General features: G+C 33.9%; 1 protein-coding gene across 1 annotated transcript in view; it reads right to left on the bottom strand.

Moving 5' to 3' along the window:
- Window positions 1-13,574, bottom strand: part of CTNNA3 (catenin alpha 3) — a 1,434,719-nt gene that overhangs the window by 556,282 nt on the left and 864,863 nt on the right. The window contains exon 9 of the mRNA XM_069460558.1: window positions 2,642-2,734. Within this exon, the coding sequence (XP_069316659.1) occupies window positions 2,642-2,734 (93 nt within the window). The remainder of the gene's footprint in view (window positions 1-2,641; window positions 2,735-13,574) is intronic.

The following is a 13,574-nucleotide window of genomic DNA, read 5'->3' as shown; positions in this document are numbered from 1 at the left end:
AACCACTTTGCCTAGAAGATATCAAGATTTAGTCTGAAACCATAATCAGTACATTGTGATACAATTGCAGGGATAGAGAAACAAACCAAAGAAACAAAATAAAAAGTCCAGAAATTTATGTACCTCAAAATGTGTTTCAGTTTGATTATCAAGCTATACTTATATGTGGAACAATAGTAAGAATTATACACATTTTATGTGTACAATGTATTATATAAACGTGTACATGTATGCATACATTATATATGTGTATAAGTATATATGTGTGCATGTATACAAACATATATGAAACAATGGAAACATAAGTGTGTATGTGCATGTGTATGTGTTTTTGTATGTAAAACAATGGTAGAATTTCATATCAATTGAGAAAAGGTCAACTATTTACTACATGATGGTGGCCTGATTATTAACAATGTTAAAAAAAAAATCTATATCTCATGTTAGACACAAAAATAAAGTTTAGAGGGAATAAATATCTATATGTTGAATAACAATACTTCAATATTTTAAAAAGATAATGTGGTAACTATATGACACTTTTGTTGGTAGAATTTCTTAACAAGGCATAAACCCAGGGCACAGAGTACATGCTCAATAGATATTCACTAAAGCTATTAAAAAATGAATCATATGTTTACATTAAAGTTCATAAAATCCTCTATGATTAAATTATTTAAAAGTTAAAAAAAGCTGTAACCAATAGATATATTTTTAACAAACCTAAGTAAATCAATAATATATATTTTATATCACTGATTTATATTTTATATTGATATATAAGTATACATTATACCATATTTATTATTAATATAATATTGATAATATTATAATAATATAAAAAAGACAACTCAACTAAAAATTGGCAAAGGACACAGGCAAGTCACAGAATTAGAAAGCCAATAAATATTTGGAAAGTCAATAAATATTTGGGAAAAATGTTCTCACTAGTAATCAGAAAATTACATATTAAAACCATCTAAAAAAGTAACAATCAAGTGTTATTCATGATGTGGAGAGATGAGAACTCTCATAGATTGTTGATGAAAGTATATTTGCTTTAACTACTTTAGAGACCTTGTTACAGTATCCTGTTCTCCATGAAGTCTCAGAAAAAACTGACATCATTGGGAAGTTCTCAGTTGCAGACCCTCTAGATGCCACTTCTCCAGCCAGTTCTTACTTGTTAATCAACATTCAGTCCGAAAAAGTAGTTTCTCTGTTTCCTCAGTATTCTTACAGGTGAAATTGTCAACAATACAAATCAAGAATTTAACACATGTTCTACATTTAATATAATGAGAATCTCAGCAGATGTCCAGAGACTTGAAGTCCCTAATCATTGCTGTCTTTCATATCCTTACAACATTTGTGGTCTTTATTAGGAAGTATCTACATTATTCTCTGCTTCTTCTAAGACAAAGGTGTTAATATTTGCCCTTATGTGTATCCTGATTCATGGCTTCAAGACTACGAGTCATCTAGAAATAATTCCCTGAAAATGTGTTGCTCTTCAGATTTTAAGAAATTCCTGAATTGCTGACAAGAAAACCTGAGTTTTTTCAAACTCATGCCTTCTTTGATAAAAGGTAAAAGAAGTAATTCCTTTCATATTACTTGAAATTTCAAAATAAATAATGACTAAAAATAAATCAGTTGGACAAAGCACCTTTTACTTATGAGATTCCATTATGGCCACTCAGAGAATGCCACACTTTTTCTCTACTGGCAAGCCTTTCTGAGACTCAACACTACCGTATGAATAGGGTACACTGTGTATCCATGCAAATGAGGACAGTTATCTTGTGTATAAGGTTATGGAACACAAAATATTGTTCATATCCTCTTATTGGGTGAAAAGAATCTCAGTGATCAGTTAAGATAAAATGTAGTTTTCTAACCTGACTTTCTGCTATATAGAGTCATATTTGAAGGCAAGTTTTTACTATCTCAGTCTGACAAAATATCATATAATTTATTACCACTAATCAGAAAATAATGCTATTAAGTATTCCAAAACAAAACAATTTATGATTATATCATTTCAAGTAACAAAAACATACGTAAAGGTTTTCTATGCTTTTACTGAAGATTTTTTTCAGCCCCCTAAAACAACTACTGGCTTATAAAGAAATACCTATGTAATATTCAGTTTCTCTAATACTCAGTTTGCTCATCTATAAAATAAGGGGCTTTTCTGTTTTAGTATCCTAGGATTTGCAATACTGACTAAATTTCTTTCCTTGCAGGTCTTGCAAAACAAGCCCCCTTTACCTCTTTCTTTTACTAGATATAAAAGGAATTTAGCAAGATAAGTCAATGCATAAAGCTGTTTAATTATCAGGATTCAATGTATGCATTTTCAATGGTTCCTTTAAATTTTCAGACTATTAGAAGATGTTTAACTCAGACTAACATCAAATCTCTCAGAACTATCTCAAATAGCTACAAGAACCAATTCCTTAGTAAAGAATAAACCATGACCTTGGGTCTTCAGTCTTCCAGGTTTAAAATAAATATTTTAATATATTTGATATGTATAAAAGTATGAAGATATAAAAATTAGATACATAAAATTAATTTTTATAATAAGAATTATAAAAATTTTCATAGAAAAAAGAAAGTAACTTAGTTATCATACCTGTGGACACAAGGTTTCCAGGTGATTGGCTGCAACTTTGACAATTTTAATCCCATCTTCATTTGTTGACATGGAACAAGCAAGATTTGCCACCTTAAATACAATCCAAAAGAGTGGAAATCATTTTAGATCATCAAGTAAATCTAGAAACATTTGTTATCCTGGACAAGTCAAAACATGTACACATTCATTGAAAATCTCAGTGACAAACAACATTCTCATAAATGTCACTGGTATTCATTTTATGAAAGTATTCAGAGTATCTATTAAAACAAATAACAATAAGGAGCCCTAGGGAATTGTTTAAAATAAAAGGAAAGACTGTTGAGTGAATCAGTAAACCTTAGACAGTCTCTTGGTATCAACATCTAACCCATAACAAAAAGTTTTAAGATATTATGTGACTGGAAGAAAAAAAAGTTAGATTGAATGCTAATAGGTTCTTGGAATCTCAAATGATTGTGGTTTATTTTAAGTTTATAATTGGTTTACTATTTCCCAGAGGTCTATTACACATACTTAAGTTGTATTAAGGATAACTGTATCTTTATTCATGTTTTTATTTGCATGAAATACAGTACAAAGCCAGATAAATACAAGATAATTAAGTTCTTCTTCCTGTTCTTGATTTTCTACTACAACTTCATGGGCACTGTTTGACATTCCAGCAGTGTGCAGTGTATTCGATTCAAGCATTAGTGACACCCAAATTTCTTGTATATTATTGCTTTTGAAACTTACGCTTTTTTCCAGTGAAATGGGTAATCTTTTAAATAATTACATTATGTCCGTTACCCAAGTCCAATATTTACAGATACTTTTCTTATACCACGAAAGAGCCATGAGAAAGAAAAATTCTTCTCCCTTCCTCTGAACCCTACTCTCGTTCAACACTCCTCCTGTTAATCCAGTGAGGTTTATGTACAGAGGCAATGTTTTCTCCTATCTACAAAATACATCATTGTCTTCATCACTGCAATGACATCATTTATCTAACAATAATTTTTCTAACTTTTCAATATCCCTGTCAGGTATGTACTTTAACATACTGCAGTTTTTACTGCTCAAATCCAAAATAAATTCAGTTGCAGAGAAACTGCACATTAACTGCATGCAGTGGAAATGAACAACAAACATCTTTTGATTACTATTTTAATAGAACCACAAAATGTTATTTAAATGAATTTATAGTCTTGGCTTTTTTATAGCATTACTTTTTTAATATGTCAACGGTGAAACAACTCCTTGGTTTGCATTTACGTATAATGAAATAACAGCCATACATTATTTAACTGTGGAAGGGCATTGTTCATTTTATTAATGTACATGAAAATGGCTTACTTGAAAAGGTCTTTTGTTGGCTTGAAGGTCATAATGCCTCAACTTTCATATCTGACATATAATTAGCACATTCGTGAGTTATTTGAAAAGGGCAACATTTTCTGTGCCCCCTCTCCCCTCAAACCCTACTCACCAAAAGTGAAACTCAGAAGTCTAATTGCTCTAATGTGTATTATATTAACTTGCACTGTACTTGCAGAAAATATCTATCTATAAATTTAAGCAGTTTGTTTAATGTAAAAAAAAAAATAAACATTCTTGGCTCGATTCTTTGGTCAAACTAGAAGAATGGTGATTATTCCAAAGCTTAAAAATTACTGATACTTTCTTTGTTAATGTATGCTTTTTCTCTTGTTTTCCCTTTCAGAAATAGTCATTCTTGTTCTGGATATTTGCTGGCCAGTAGGTTTACCACAAGCCAATTAAGTGACTGACATAACATGGAAATTATCTTAAACACAGTTTATGTTTGTAATAGTAAATTTTTACACAACTCTCAAAGGAAAATACAAAACAATTGAAAGTTGTGCTTTCTATTCAAAGTTTTCTACTCAATTAATGATCACACTACACTCTTTCAGCCTTCATTTATTCTGTTCCTGTAGATATCTGAACTTCCCCTTACCAGAACTGTTCTGTCGAATAAATTCTCTAGGTAATCATGTACTATTTTCAAGGCATGTGCAGTTTTAGTGCTGTTTTGTACAAACGAGGTTGAATTTATAATATACCTAGTATCTGTGACAAAACATAAAAGTTAAGTGATAGATATAAAATCTGTTTATAGTTCTAATTTAAGTGATTTTTGACATATTTTCAAAAGTCACTTTAATGTGTGAATGAAAGCCAAATTTCATCTAATAATAATTATCCCTAAGTTCTGTGTGGCACTTCAGGCAATCAAGTATGTTCCCAAGAACAGTAGGAAAATAACTCCCTACTGGTCAAAGAAAATAGCATTCAAATACAATATTTTGTAAAATAGCTTAAGATATTTGGACATCAAGTATCTTGTGTGTATCTAACTTTGGTGATATTTCCAAAATCTGGGCAAAGCTCCATTATTCAAGAGATCTTTGTAGGAAGTTTATGCCCACAAAGGGAAACGAGGGGATAGGGAGGTTTTGGAGACAAACAAATATGGGTTTGAACCTGATTTCCACAACTTATAAGCTTCAGATCATAGGCAAGATGTTAACTTCTTTAACTTTGTTTTGTAATCCACAAAACAGGTATAATGCCTACTTCACGGGAGTGCTTTGATGTATAAATGAGATAGTGTGTGGGGACGGTCTAATACCTGGTAGCCCTGACAATGTGTAAACTTCCTTCCACCTCACCTGTTAACTAATGGGAGAAAATATAACCTTCACTCTCTCAGAGGTTTTGTAGAGTTAAAGCCTTGGGATCCTAAAGAAATTTAACAGTATGTCTGATCCATGAACCACAAACTCAAATACTTTCAAGAGCTATTTAGAGAATATAGAGTCTATGTAAGTCAATCGTAGGGTGGGGTGGTGGGTCTCCAAGAAAAATGATAGTGAACTCAATACAAGAAAAAAATGAAAGGAAAAACTCAAACTCACTGCCTTAGTCAATCTGTTGGCTTACTTTAGTTCATAGGTTACCAGTTTGTGACCTCTGACTCCACTCTTCAGCCTTCTATTGTATAGACAGGGAAACAAAATTCAACAGGGAAAAGAAACATGCTCAAACCAGCAAATACCATGGAGACTATTAACCAGGGATACGTGTGTCCTCTTTATGCTACCATGAATTGAAGTATTGACAAAAATTCGTACATTGAATGATTGACCTGACTTTTCATTGATATTGTGCTATATCCTTAGTCAAGTCTAAGAAAAACATAGTCTAAATTATCCTAAGTAAATATGACCAAAAATGTTTAGATAAATTCACACATTAATTAAAAAGAAAATGCTGGACAAAATTTGTTTTTCATTTTTACAAAAAGATTAGATATTATTATAATAATTACCAATACTGTAATAATTAAAAACAAACAAACAAAAATATTCAAACAGGGATATGTTGTGTTACTGAGAGACGAGTGAAGTTTTCTATTAGCATCCCTCTCTTTCACCTCTCCCATTCTCACCAGTCCTTCTAGGCTCTTTAACTTGGCTGACCTTATTTCCCTATTTGGCCTGTTAAAAAAAAAAAAAAAAAAAAAAAAAACATTATAGATAATAAATGCTGGCCAGAAAATTCCTGACCTGAGAAATCCTATTGATATTTGTTCTCCTCTTCCTGGTTCCTAGTTCAAGTTCTGTGTATCAAATAGTATGCTCTTGGCATGCTTTCTATTTGGTGGACTTTGGGTCTTCCCTTTCACTCACTAAAAAACATGGTACCCTCCACTTCCCAACACATGGTCTTGGGTGAGAAAATCCCTGCTCAGGAAACTGGCCTTGTAGCATCCTGCCACCTAGGTTAGTTCCATCCTTCACTCTCAATCAAAATAGGAAGACGGCCATACTTGACTCAAAAGAATGATTCACTAGTGGCAGAATCACAAACAACTATAAAATGGATATTTGAAGATTGGGAATTTTCTCAGGACCCTTCAATAAATCTACCATTCTATAGATTAACTCCACTTTTCGTCATTACCTTGTTTTAATCTGATAAAGCAATTCTATTTTAAACACATTGAATACTAGAACATGATGTATCTTAACATTCCAATGTCAAGTTTTATGTGAAATCTCAGGAGCACTAGTAGTCTTCTCACTCATCTTAGACAACTGAAATGAAATCATTGCTAGGAACGAGTACACTATTTGGACAGCTGCTTATCACACATTATTCAGTCCACCACTAAGAAGTTCTCACACAGGTATTTACCTGTGATACGATTTCTCAAGAACATGAAACAAACTCTGATGTTTGGTGAGATTTCCATTGTCACACATTCATTGTTTATATCGTTCATACAGTTTATTGTATTTTATGTCACTATGTATCCTAGTTCTCAATGGGTGTAAAAGGTCACTGTTTCATTTTCATGCATTTTCTTCTCTGGCAGATGGTCATGTAACTCTTGTGTAAACACTTCAAGAGACAGAAAATTTACTGGTTTGCAGGGCAGCCTATTCCCATTGGAGGACAGTTCAAAGTTATACAAGTTATGAAGTTCTTTAAAAGGAGATGAAATCTTTCTCTCAGAACTTTCTCATAGAAGTCATAGAATCTGGAATATCAATTAGCTTCAATAACAGAAATAAAGTTGGGCCCACAGAAAGTCTATGTCAATAGAACTCAACTTGTGGGATAAGGAAGGTGATGAGAATAATACAATCACCAAAAAATAACTATTAAAAAGAAAAGCCTAGTTCCCTTCTGCCAAGATAGTCAGACATAGTAAGTATGTATATGTGTGGAAGTTGGAGATGTAAGGGATGTATAATTAGATTTTTTAAAGTTTCTCCAGGTAATTCTTACATACTCCCAACACACACTCATAACACAACATTTAGATATACACTCAGACCCTGGTCGATTTTTATATGTCTGGATAGACATTCCTTCCTGAACATAAGTATAATGAAGTGAAAGTCTACAAAAGTAAGACCCGAATATTTATGGAAGAGGCTAAAAGTCATATAAAAGGCTTCACAAATTAGAGGCAATAAATAATGACTTAAAATACTACTGAGCAATAGATAAAAGTTTAAAAATAAAATATCTAAGAAATAAGAAAATCAAATGTAGGGGCCGGGCGCGGTGGCTCACGCCTGTAATCCTAGCACTCTGGGAGGCCGAGGTGGGCGGATCGTTTGAGCTCAGGAGTTCGAGACCAGCCTGAGCAAGAGCGAGACCCCACCTCTACTAAAAATAGAAAGAAATTATATGGACAGCTAAAAATATATATAGAAAAAATTAGCCGGGCATGGTGGTGCATGCCTGTAGTCCCAACTACTCGGGAGGCTGAGACAGGAGGATCGCTTGAGCTCAGGAGTTTGAGGTTGCTGTGAGCTAGGCTGACGCCACGGCACTCACTCTAGCCTGGGCAACAGAGTGAGACTCTGTCTCAAAAAAAAAAAAAAAAATCAAATGTAGGGAAACTTTCTGGCCTTCTACCCACAATCCATTAACTTCTGGTAATAACACAGATTTCCCTCTGGAGAACTGATCTTTCTTCCTTTACCTCAGTGATGTGAAGTCTCAGTATGACTGTTAATCAAAGCTCCTCATCCCCCCCAGCTCTGGCCTGGGCATATTCATCACTTCTTATTGCCACCTACAGTCCTGAAGCAATCTTCATTCTGCCCAATCTTAGCCCTCTTCTTTCATTTTGACTTTGCTTATGTGCATTATCTTATAGTTTCCAACAAATTCTCTTTTTTGCTACTATGCCAAATTCATTTTCTTTTGCATGCAACCAGAGAACACTGATTCTTAGTATTGAGTCAGAAACTTATGCACCAAGAATGTACTAATCTCAGATGGTTACTTTCAACAAAGTTGAAAGCTGTTAATGCAGAACTATAATTATTTCCGTGAAAGGCACCCTCTTATCAAATATCTGCCTCTGGATTTAGGCGACCTGAATGTCCTAGTGTCAGGTACAAATGCACAGAAGGAGATATTAGCTTCAGTTCCTGCACATATAAATAAATGTTTTTATACTTTTCTTCCTTTGAATATCTAATCCTCAGTGTCTACTAGAACATGTTACATATCAGGTGCAAAAGAACATCTAATTCTTGAAGAAAATAATTTACCATTTTTGAGTTTATCTTTCTGCAAACTGTTCATTTGTTTGAAAACCATCTCTCATATCCACTTTCAAAATCATACCTATGCCTCAAGACTGGATCAAATATTTTCTCTTCCACAAACCCTTCTCAGATGTCCAGAATCAGAATTCATGTTTCCACCTTCCTACACACTCACAAGTACAGCATATCCTCATTTTTCCTACGCTTACTTATGTATCTATCACATAGTGAGCTGCCCAAAGGTAAAGACAATGATGTATTATATTTTTATTTTATTTTCCATCAAGCAAAGTATTCTGAAAATAGTACTTAGTCCATGTAAATTAATAAAAATAATTTATTTCTGTCTATCTGGTAGTGAATCATGAATATAAATGATTGCCTATCATGTATGAAACTTATGTATTCAATGAATTGTATTTTTTAAAGTCCTGAGTACAACTTAACTTGTTCATTGGAAACTGTGTCCTTCTTCTACACTTTCCTCATAAAAGTTCCTAATCATTGACAATATGAGTATAAAGATCATTTATTTAGGTTATGAGGAAGAACACCTGAGAAAAGAAAGTCCTTGGGTTATTAAATTTAATTGTCCTGAGTTGAATTCAGCCTGTGTATGTTCATTGGCAAAAAAATCTGTAGCAAAGATACAAATAAACACAAGGAAACTCTGAGTAAGGTTACAGAAATAATGTAGCTGAAGTGAATATTTTTTAACTTGGTATTTGGGAAAGATATTTGGGGTTCTTTATGAATTTAGAAAGGGATAACAGTTCATAAAGCTTGTGAAGAGGCATGAGAAGGAAAAGAGGTGTCTATGTCCCTTGAACACATTAGTAAATAGCAAAACTACAAACTCTCTGGCCAAATAACTGATAGAAGGAACACTAGAAATCTTTCAATTTGATAGGAGATATCAAGAAGTGGACTAGATGCTTTGAGTTTAAGTTGTCACTGAGATATGTAAGTAGACATAATCATAGTTAAGTATGTAGTTAAGAGTCTGTGGTGGAGATATTAATTAGGACGTCACTAGCTTATCAATGATAATTGGATGTGATTACATATAGAGAAAATATTCTTAGAAGGGTATCTAAGATATCAATATTTATTAGGCAGATAGAAGATAATCCTGAAGTAAGTCTCAGAAAAAGTGACCAGAGATAGAGTAAGGTTACTCACAATAGTCTGATGTCACAAAGACCAGGAGAAGAGAAGGTTTCAAGAAGATGGTATCAAATGTTAAATGCTGAGAGGTCAAGTAAGTTATCCCTGAAAATATTTATTGATTCAGTCACACAGAAAGCCATGCTAACCATTCTTAGAGTGTCTGAGTGGAATGATGGTTAAACTAGTCTTACATGGACAGAGGAAAATGTAAGTGTCAAGGTAGCCCAGTGAGTCTGGTGACTCAAAGCAGAGACCAACAGGTCATCTAGGCAATACTTACTCTCTCATTCCCACATATATCCATCTCTTTTGATTTTACCTCTTCACCGTCTCCTTATTTATCTACTTTTCCTGTCCTCCACCTAGTTAGGGTTTCAATCAGTTTTATTTATTGTTTTATTCTTGCCTCCAGTTTTAACTTATTTTTAATTTAGCAAATGTTTCTGCTCTGCAGTATGTTCAACATACTGCAGCCAATAAATTATTTTCAAATGCAAAGTTGATTCCCCCATCATCTTCCCAGCCCCACATCATATCCACTTCCCAAGTCCTATATAGTCTGGCCAAAGAGTCATCATATGTCTAGTTCTTTTTTTCTCTCTTTGCATCAGCCATATCAATCTACTTTCAAACACTGATGCTTCCTTCTGTCACCGGACATTTGAACATGCTGTTTCCTTTAGCTTAGGATACTCTCTTCCTCTTTCTTCACTGCCATGCTCTACCACGTGGACTCGCTTAACTGCTATCCATCAGACCTCTGCTCAAAAGTAATTTCTTTTTTTCCCAGTGCTATTTGCTGAATAGGGATTCTTTTCCCCAGTGTACATTTTTGTCTGCTTTGTCAAAGATCAGATAGCAATAAAAGGATGGTTTTATATTTGGATTCTCTGTTCTGATCTACTGGTCTATGTGTCTGTTCTTGTGCCAGTACCATGCTGCTTTGGTTATTATAGCCTGTAGTACAGCTTGAGGTCTAGTAAATTCATGCCACCCACTTTGTTCTTTTTGCTTAAGGTTGCTTTGACTGTGTGAGGTTTTTTCTGGTTCCACACAAAATGTCAAATTATTCTTTCTAGATCTGCAAAAAATGATGTCAGTATTTTAATGGCGATTGCACTGAATCTATAAAGCACTTCAGGTACTACAGACATTTTAACAATGTTGATTCTGCCGAACCATGAGAATGATATGTTTTTCTATTTGTTTACATCCTCTGTGATTTCCTTCCTCAGTGTTTTTTAGTTCTCCCTGTAGAGGTCTTTCACCTCCTTTGTTAAATATATTCTTAGGTATTTAATTTTCTTTGTTGCTATTGTGAAAGGTATTGTGTCTTTGATTTGATTCTCAGCTTAACAGTTATTGGCATATAAGAATGTGACTCATTTGTGTACATTGATTTTGTAATCTGAGACTTTACTGAATTTATTTATCAGTTCCAGGTGTCTCTTGGCATAATCTTTGGGATTTCTAGATATAAGATCATATCATCAGCAAAGAACAATAATTTGACCTCTTCTTTCCCCATTTAGATAAATTTGATTTCCTTCTCTTGCTTAATTGCTCTGGCTAGGACTTCCAGTACTATGTTGAATAGAAGTGGTGACCATGGGCAACCTTGTCTGTTTCTAGTTCTAAGGGGGAATGCTCTCAATTTTTCTTCATTCAGTATGATGTTGGCTGTGAGTTTGTCATACACAGCCTTTCTAATATTGAGGTATGTTCCATCTATGCCTATGTTGTTAAGAGCTCTTACCATAAAAGGGTGCTGGATTTTGTCAAATGCTTTTTCTGTGTCCATTCAGAAGATCATATGGTCTTTGTTTTTGCTTCTATTTATGTGGTGAATCACATTTATAGATTTGTGTATATTGAACCATCCCTTCATCTCTTGGATGAAGCCCACCTGGTCATGGTGGATTATTTTGGATATCCACATGTAGAAGAATAAAACAGGATCCGCACCTTTCACGATTCACGCAAATTAATTCACGATATATAACTGACTTAAACTTAACACATGAAGCTGTAAGAATTCTGAAAGAAAATGTTGGAAAAACTCTTATAGATATTAGCCTAAGCAAAGAATTTACAAAGAAGACCCAAAGGCAACCACAGCAAAAACAAAAATAAATAAATGGGACCTGATCAAATTAAAACACTTCTGCACAACCAGAAAATAATCAATAGAGTGAACAGACCACCTAGAGAATGGGAGAAAATATTTGCATGCTATATATCCAATAAAAGGCTAATAACCAAAAACTATAAAGAACTCAAGCAAATTGCATGAAAAAAATCAAACGACTCCATTAAAAAATGGGAAAAAGACATGAAACGAAGCTTTTCAGAAGAAAGACTAATGGCCAATAAACATATGAAAAAATGTTCAGCATCTCTAATCATCAGTGAAATGCAAATCAAAACCACATGAGGTATCACCTAACTACAGTGAGAATGGCTTTTATCAAAAAGTTCCAAAATAACAGATGCTGGTGTGGATGTGGTGAGAAAGGAATGCTTATACACTGTTGATGGTACTGCAAAGCAGTACAACCGCTGTGGCAACAGTGTGGAGATTCCTTGAAGAACTAAAAATAGACCTACCATTTGATCCAGCAATCCCACTGTTAGGGATTTACACAAAGGAAAAAAGTAATTTTATAAAAAGGACACCTGCACTCGAATGTTTATTGCAGCACAATTCATAATCACAAAGATGTGCAATCAACCCAAGCACCCATCGATACTTGAGTGGATTAATGAAATTTGGTATAGATATGCCATGAACTACTACTCAGCCATCAAAAAACTGTGAAGTAATACCTTTTGTAGCAACCTGGATGGTACTGGAGACCATTCTTCTAAGTGAAGTATCACAAGAGTGGAAAAACAAACACCACATGTACTTACTATCAAACTGGAATTAATTGATCAACACACTTATATGCACATATGGAAGTAAAACGCAACAGAAATCAAGCAGGTGATGGGGAGAGGAAAAGTGGGGTAAATTCATACCTAATGGATACAATACACACTATCTGGGTGATGGGCACACTTATAACATTGACTCAAACTGTACAAAAGCAATACAGGTATTCAAAATGTTGGCACACCTGTAATAGTCTGAAAAAAATTCCTTGAAAAATGTTTCACCAATACTTTACCCCATATCCCCACAGTAGAAACCTCCACCTACCTATGTCAGGTTTTTTCTTCAGAGCACAATCCTCAGGTTGTAATTATACATTTACTTGCGAGATTATTTGATTAGTATCCATTGCCCCTGATTTATAAAAGCTGTGACTTCACCTGCATTTGCTCATCATTCAGCCTTAGTGCCTAGTACCTGACATATGGTAGCCAAACAATAAATATTTCTTCAGTGAATGAATACATGCATGAATGCACAAATCAGTATGCTTAAGATTGTATCATTTTCTAAGATGAGATGAAGATAGGAAAAATAGGGGATTTGAAGGGAGGAGACAGCAGCAGAAATTCAGGACAAAAGAGAAAGGAATCTTCCTTTGAAATTCATTTGTAATATTCCACAAAGGTGTAGACAGCTAGACTTCAAAGAAAAGTAACACACTTTTCTTCTAGTAGGGTCATCATACTTAACAAAGCTTGGGGACCAACTTCTTTCAAGTTTTACTTTCACTTAAGATATC

This window comes from Eulemur rufifrons, chromosome 28 (assembly GCF_041146395.1).
Source record: "Eulemur rufifrons isolate Redbay chromosome 28, OSU_ERuf_1, whole genome shotgun sequence".
Taxonomy (NCBI): domain Eukaryota; kingdom Metazoa; phylum Chordata; class Mammalia; order Primates; family Lemuridae; genus Eulemur; species Eulemur rufifrons.
This window is presented reverse-complemented; position numbering and strand designations above follow the sequence as displayed.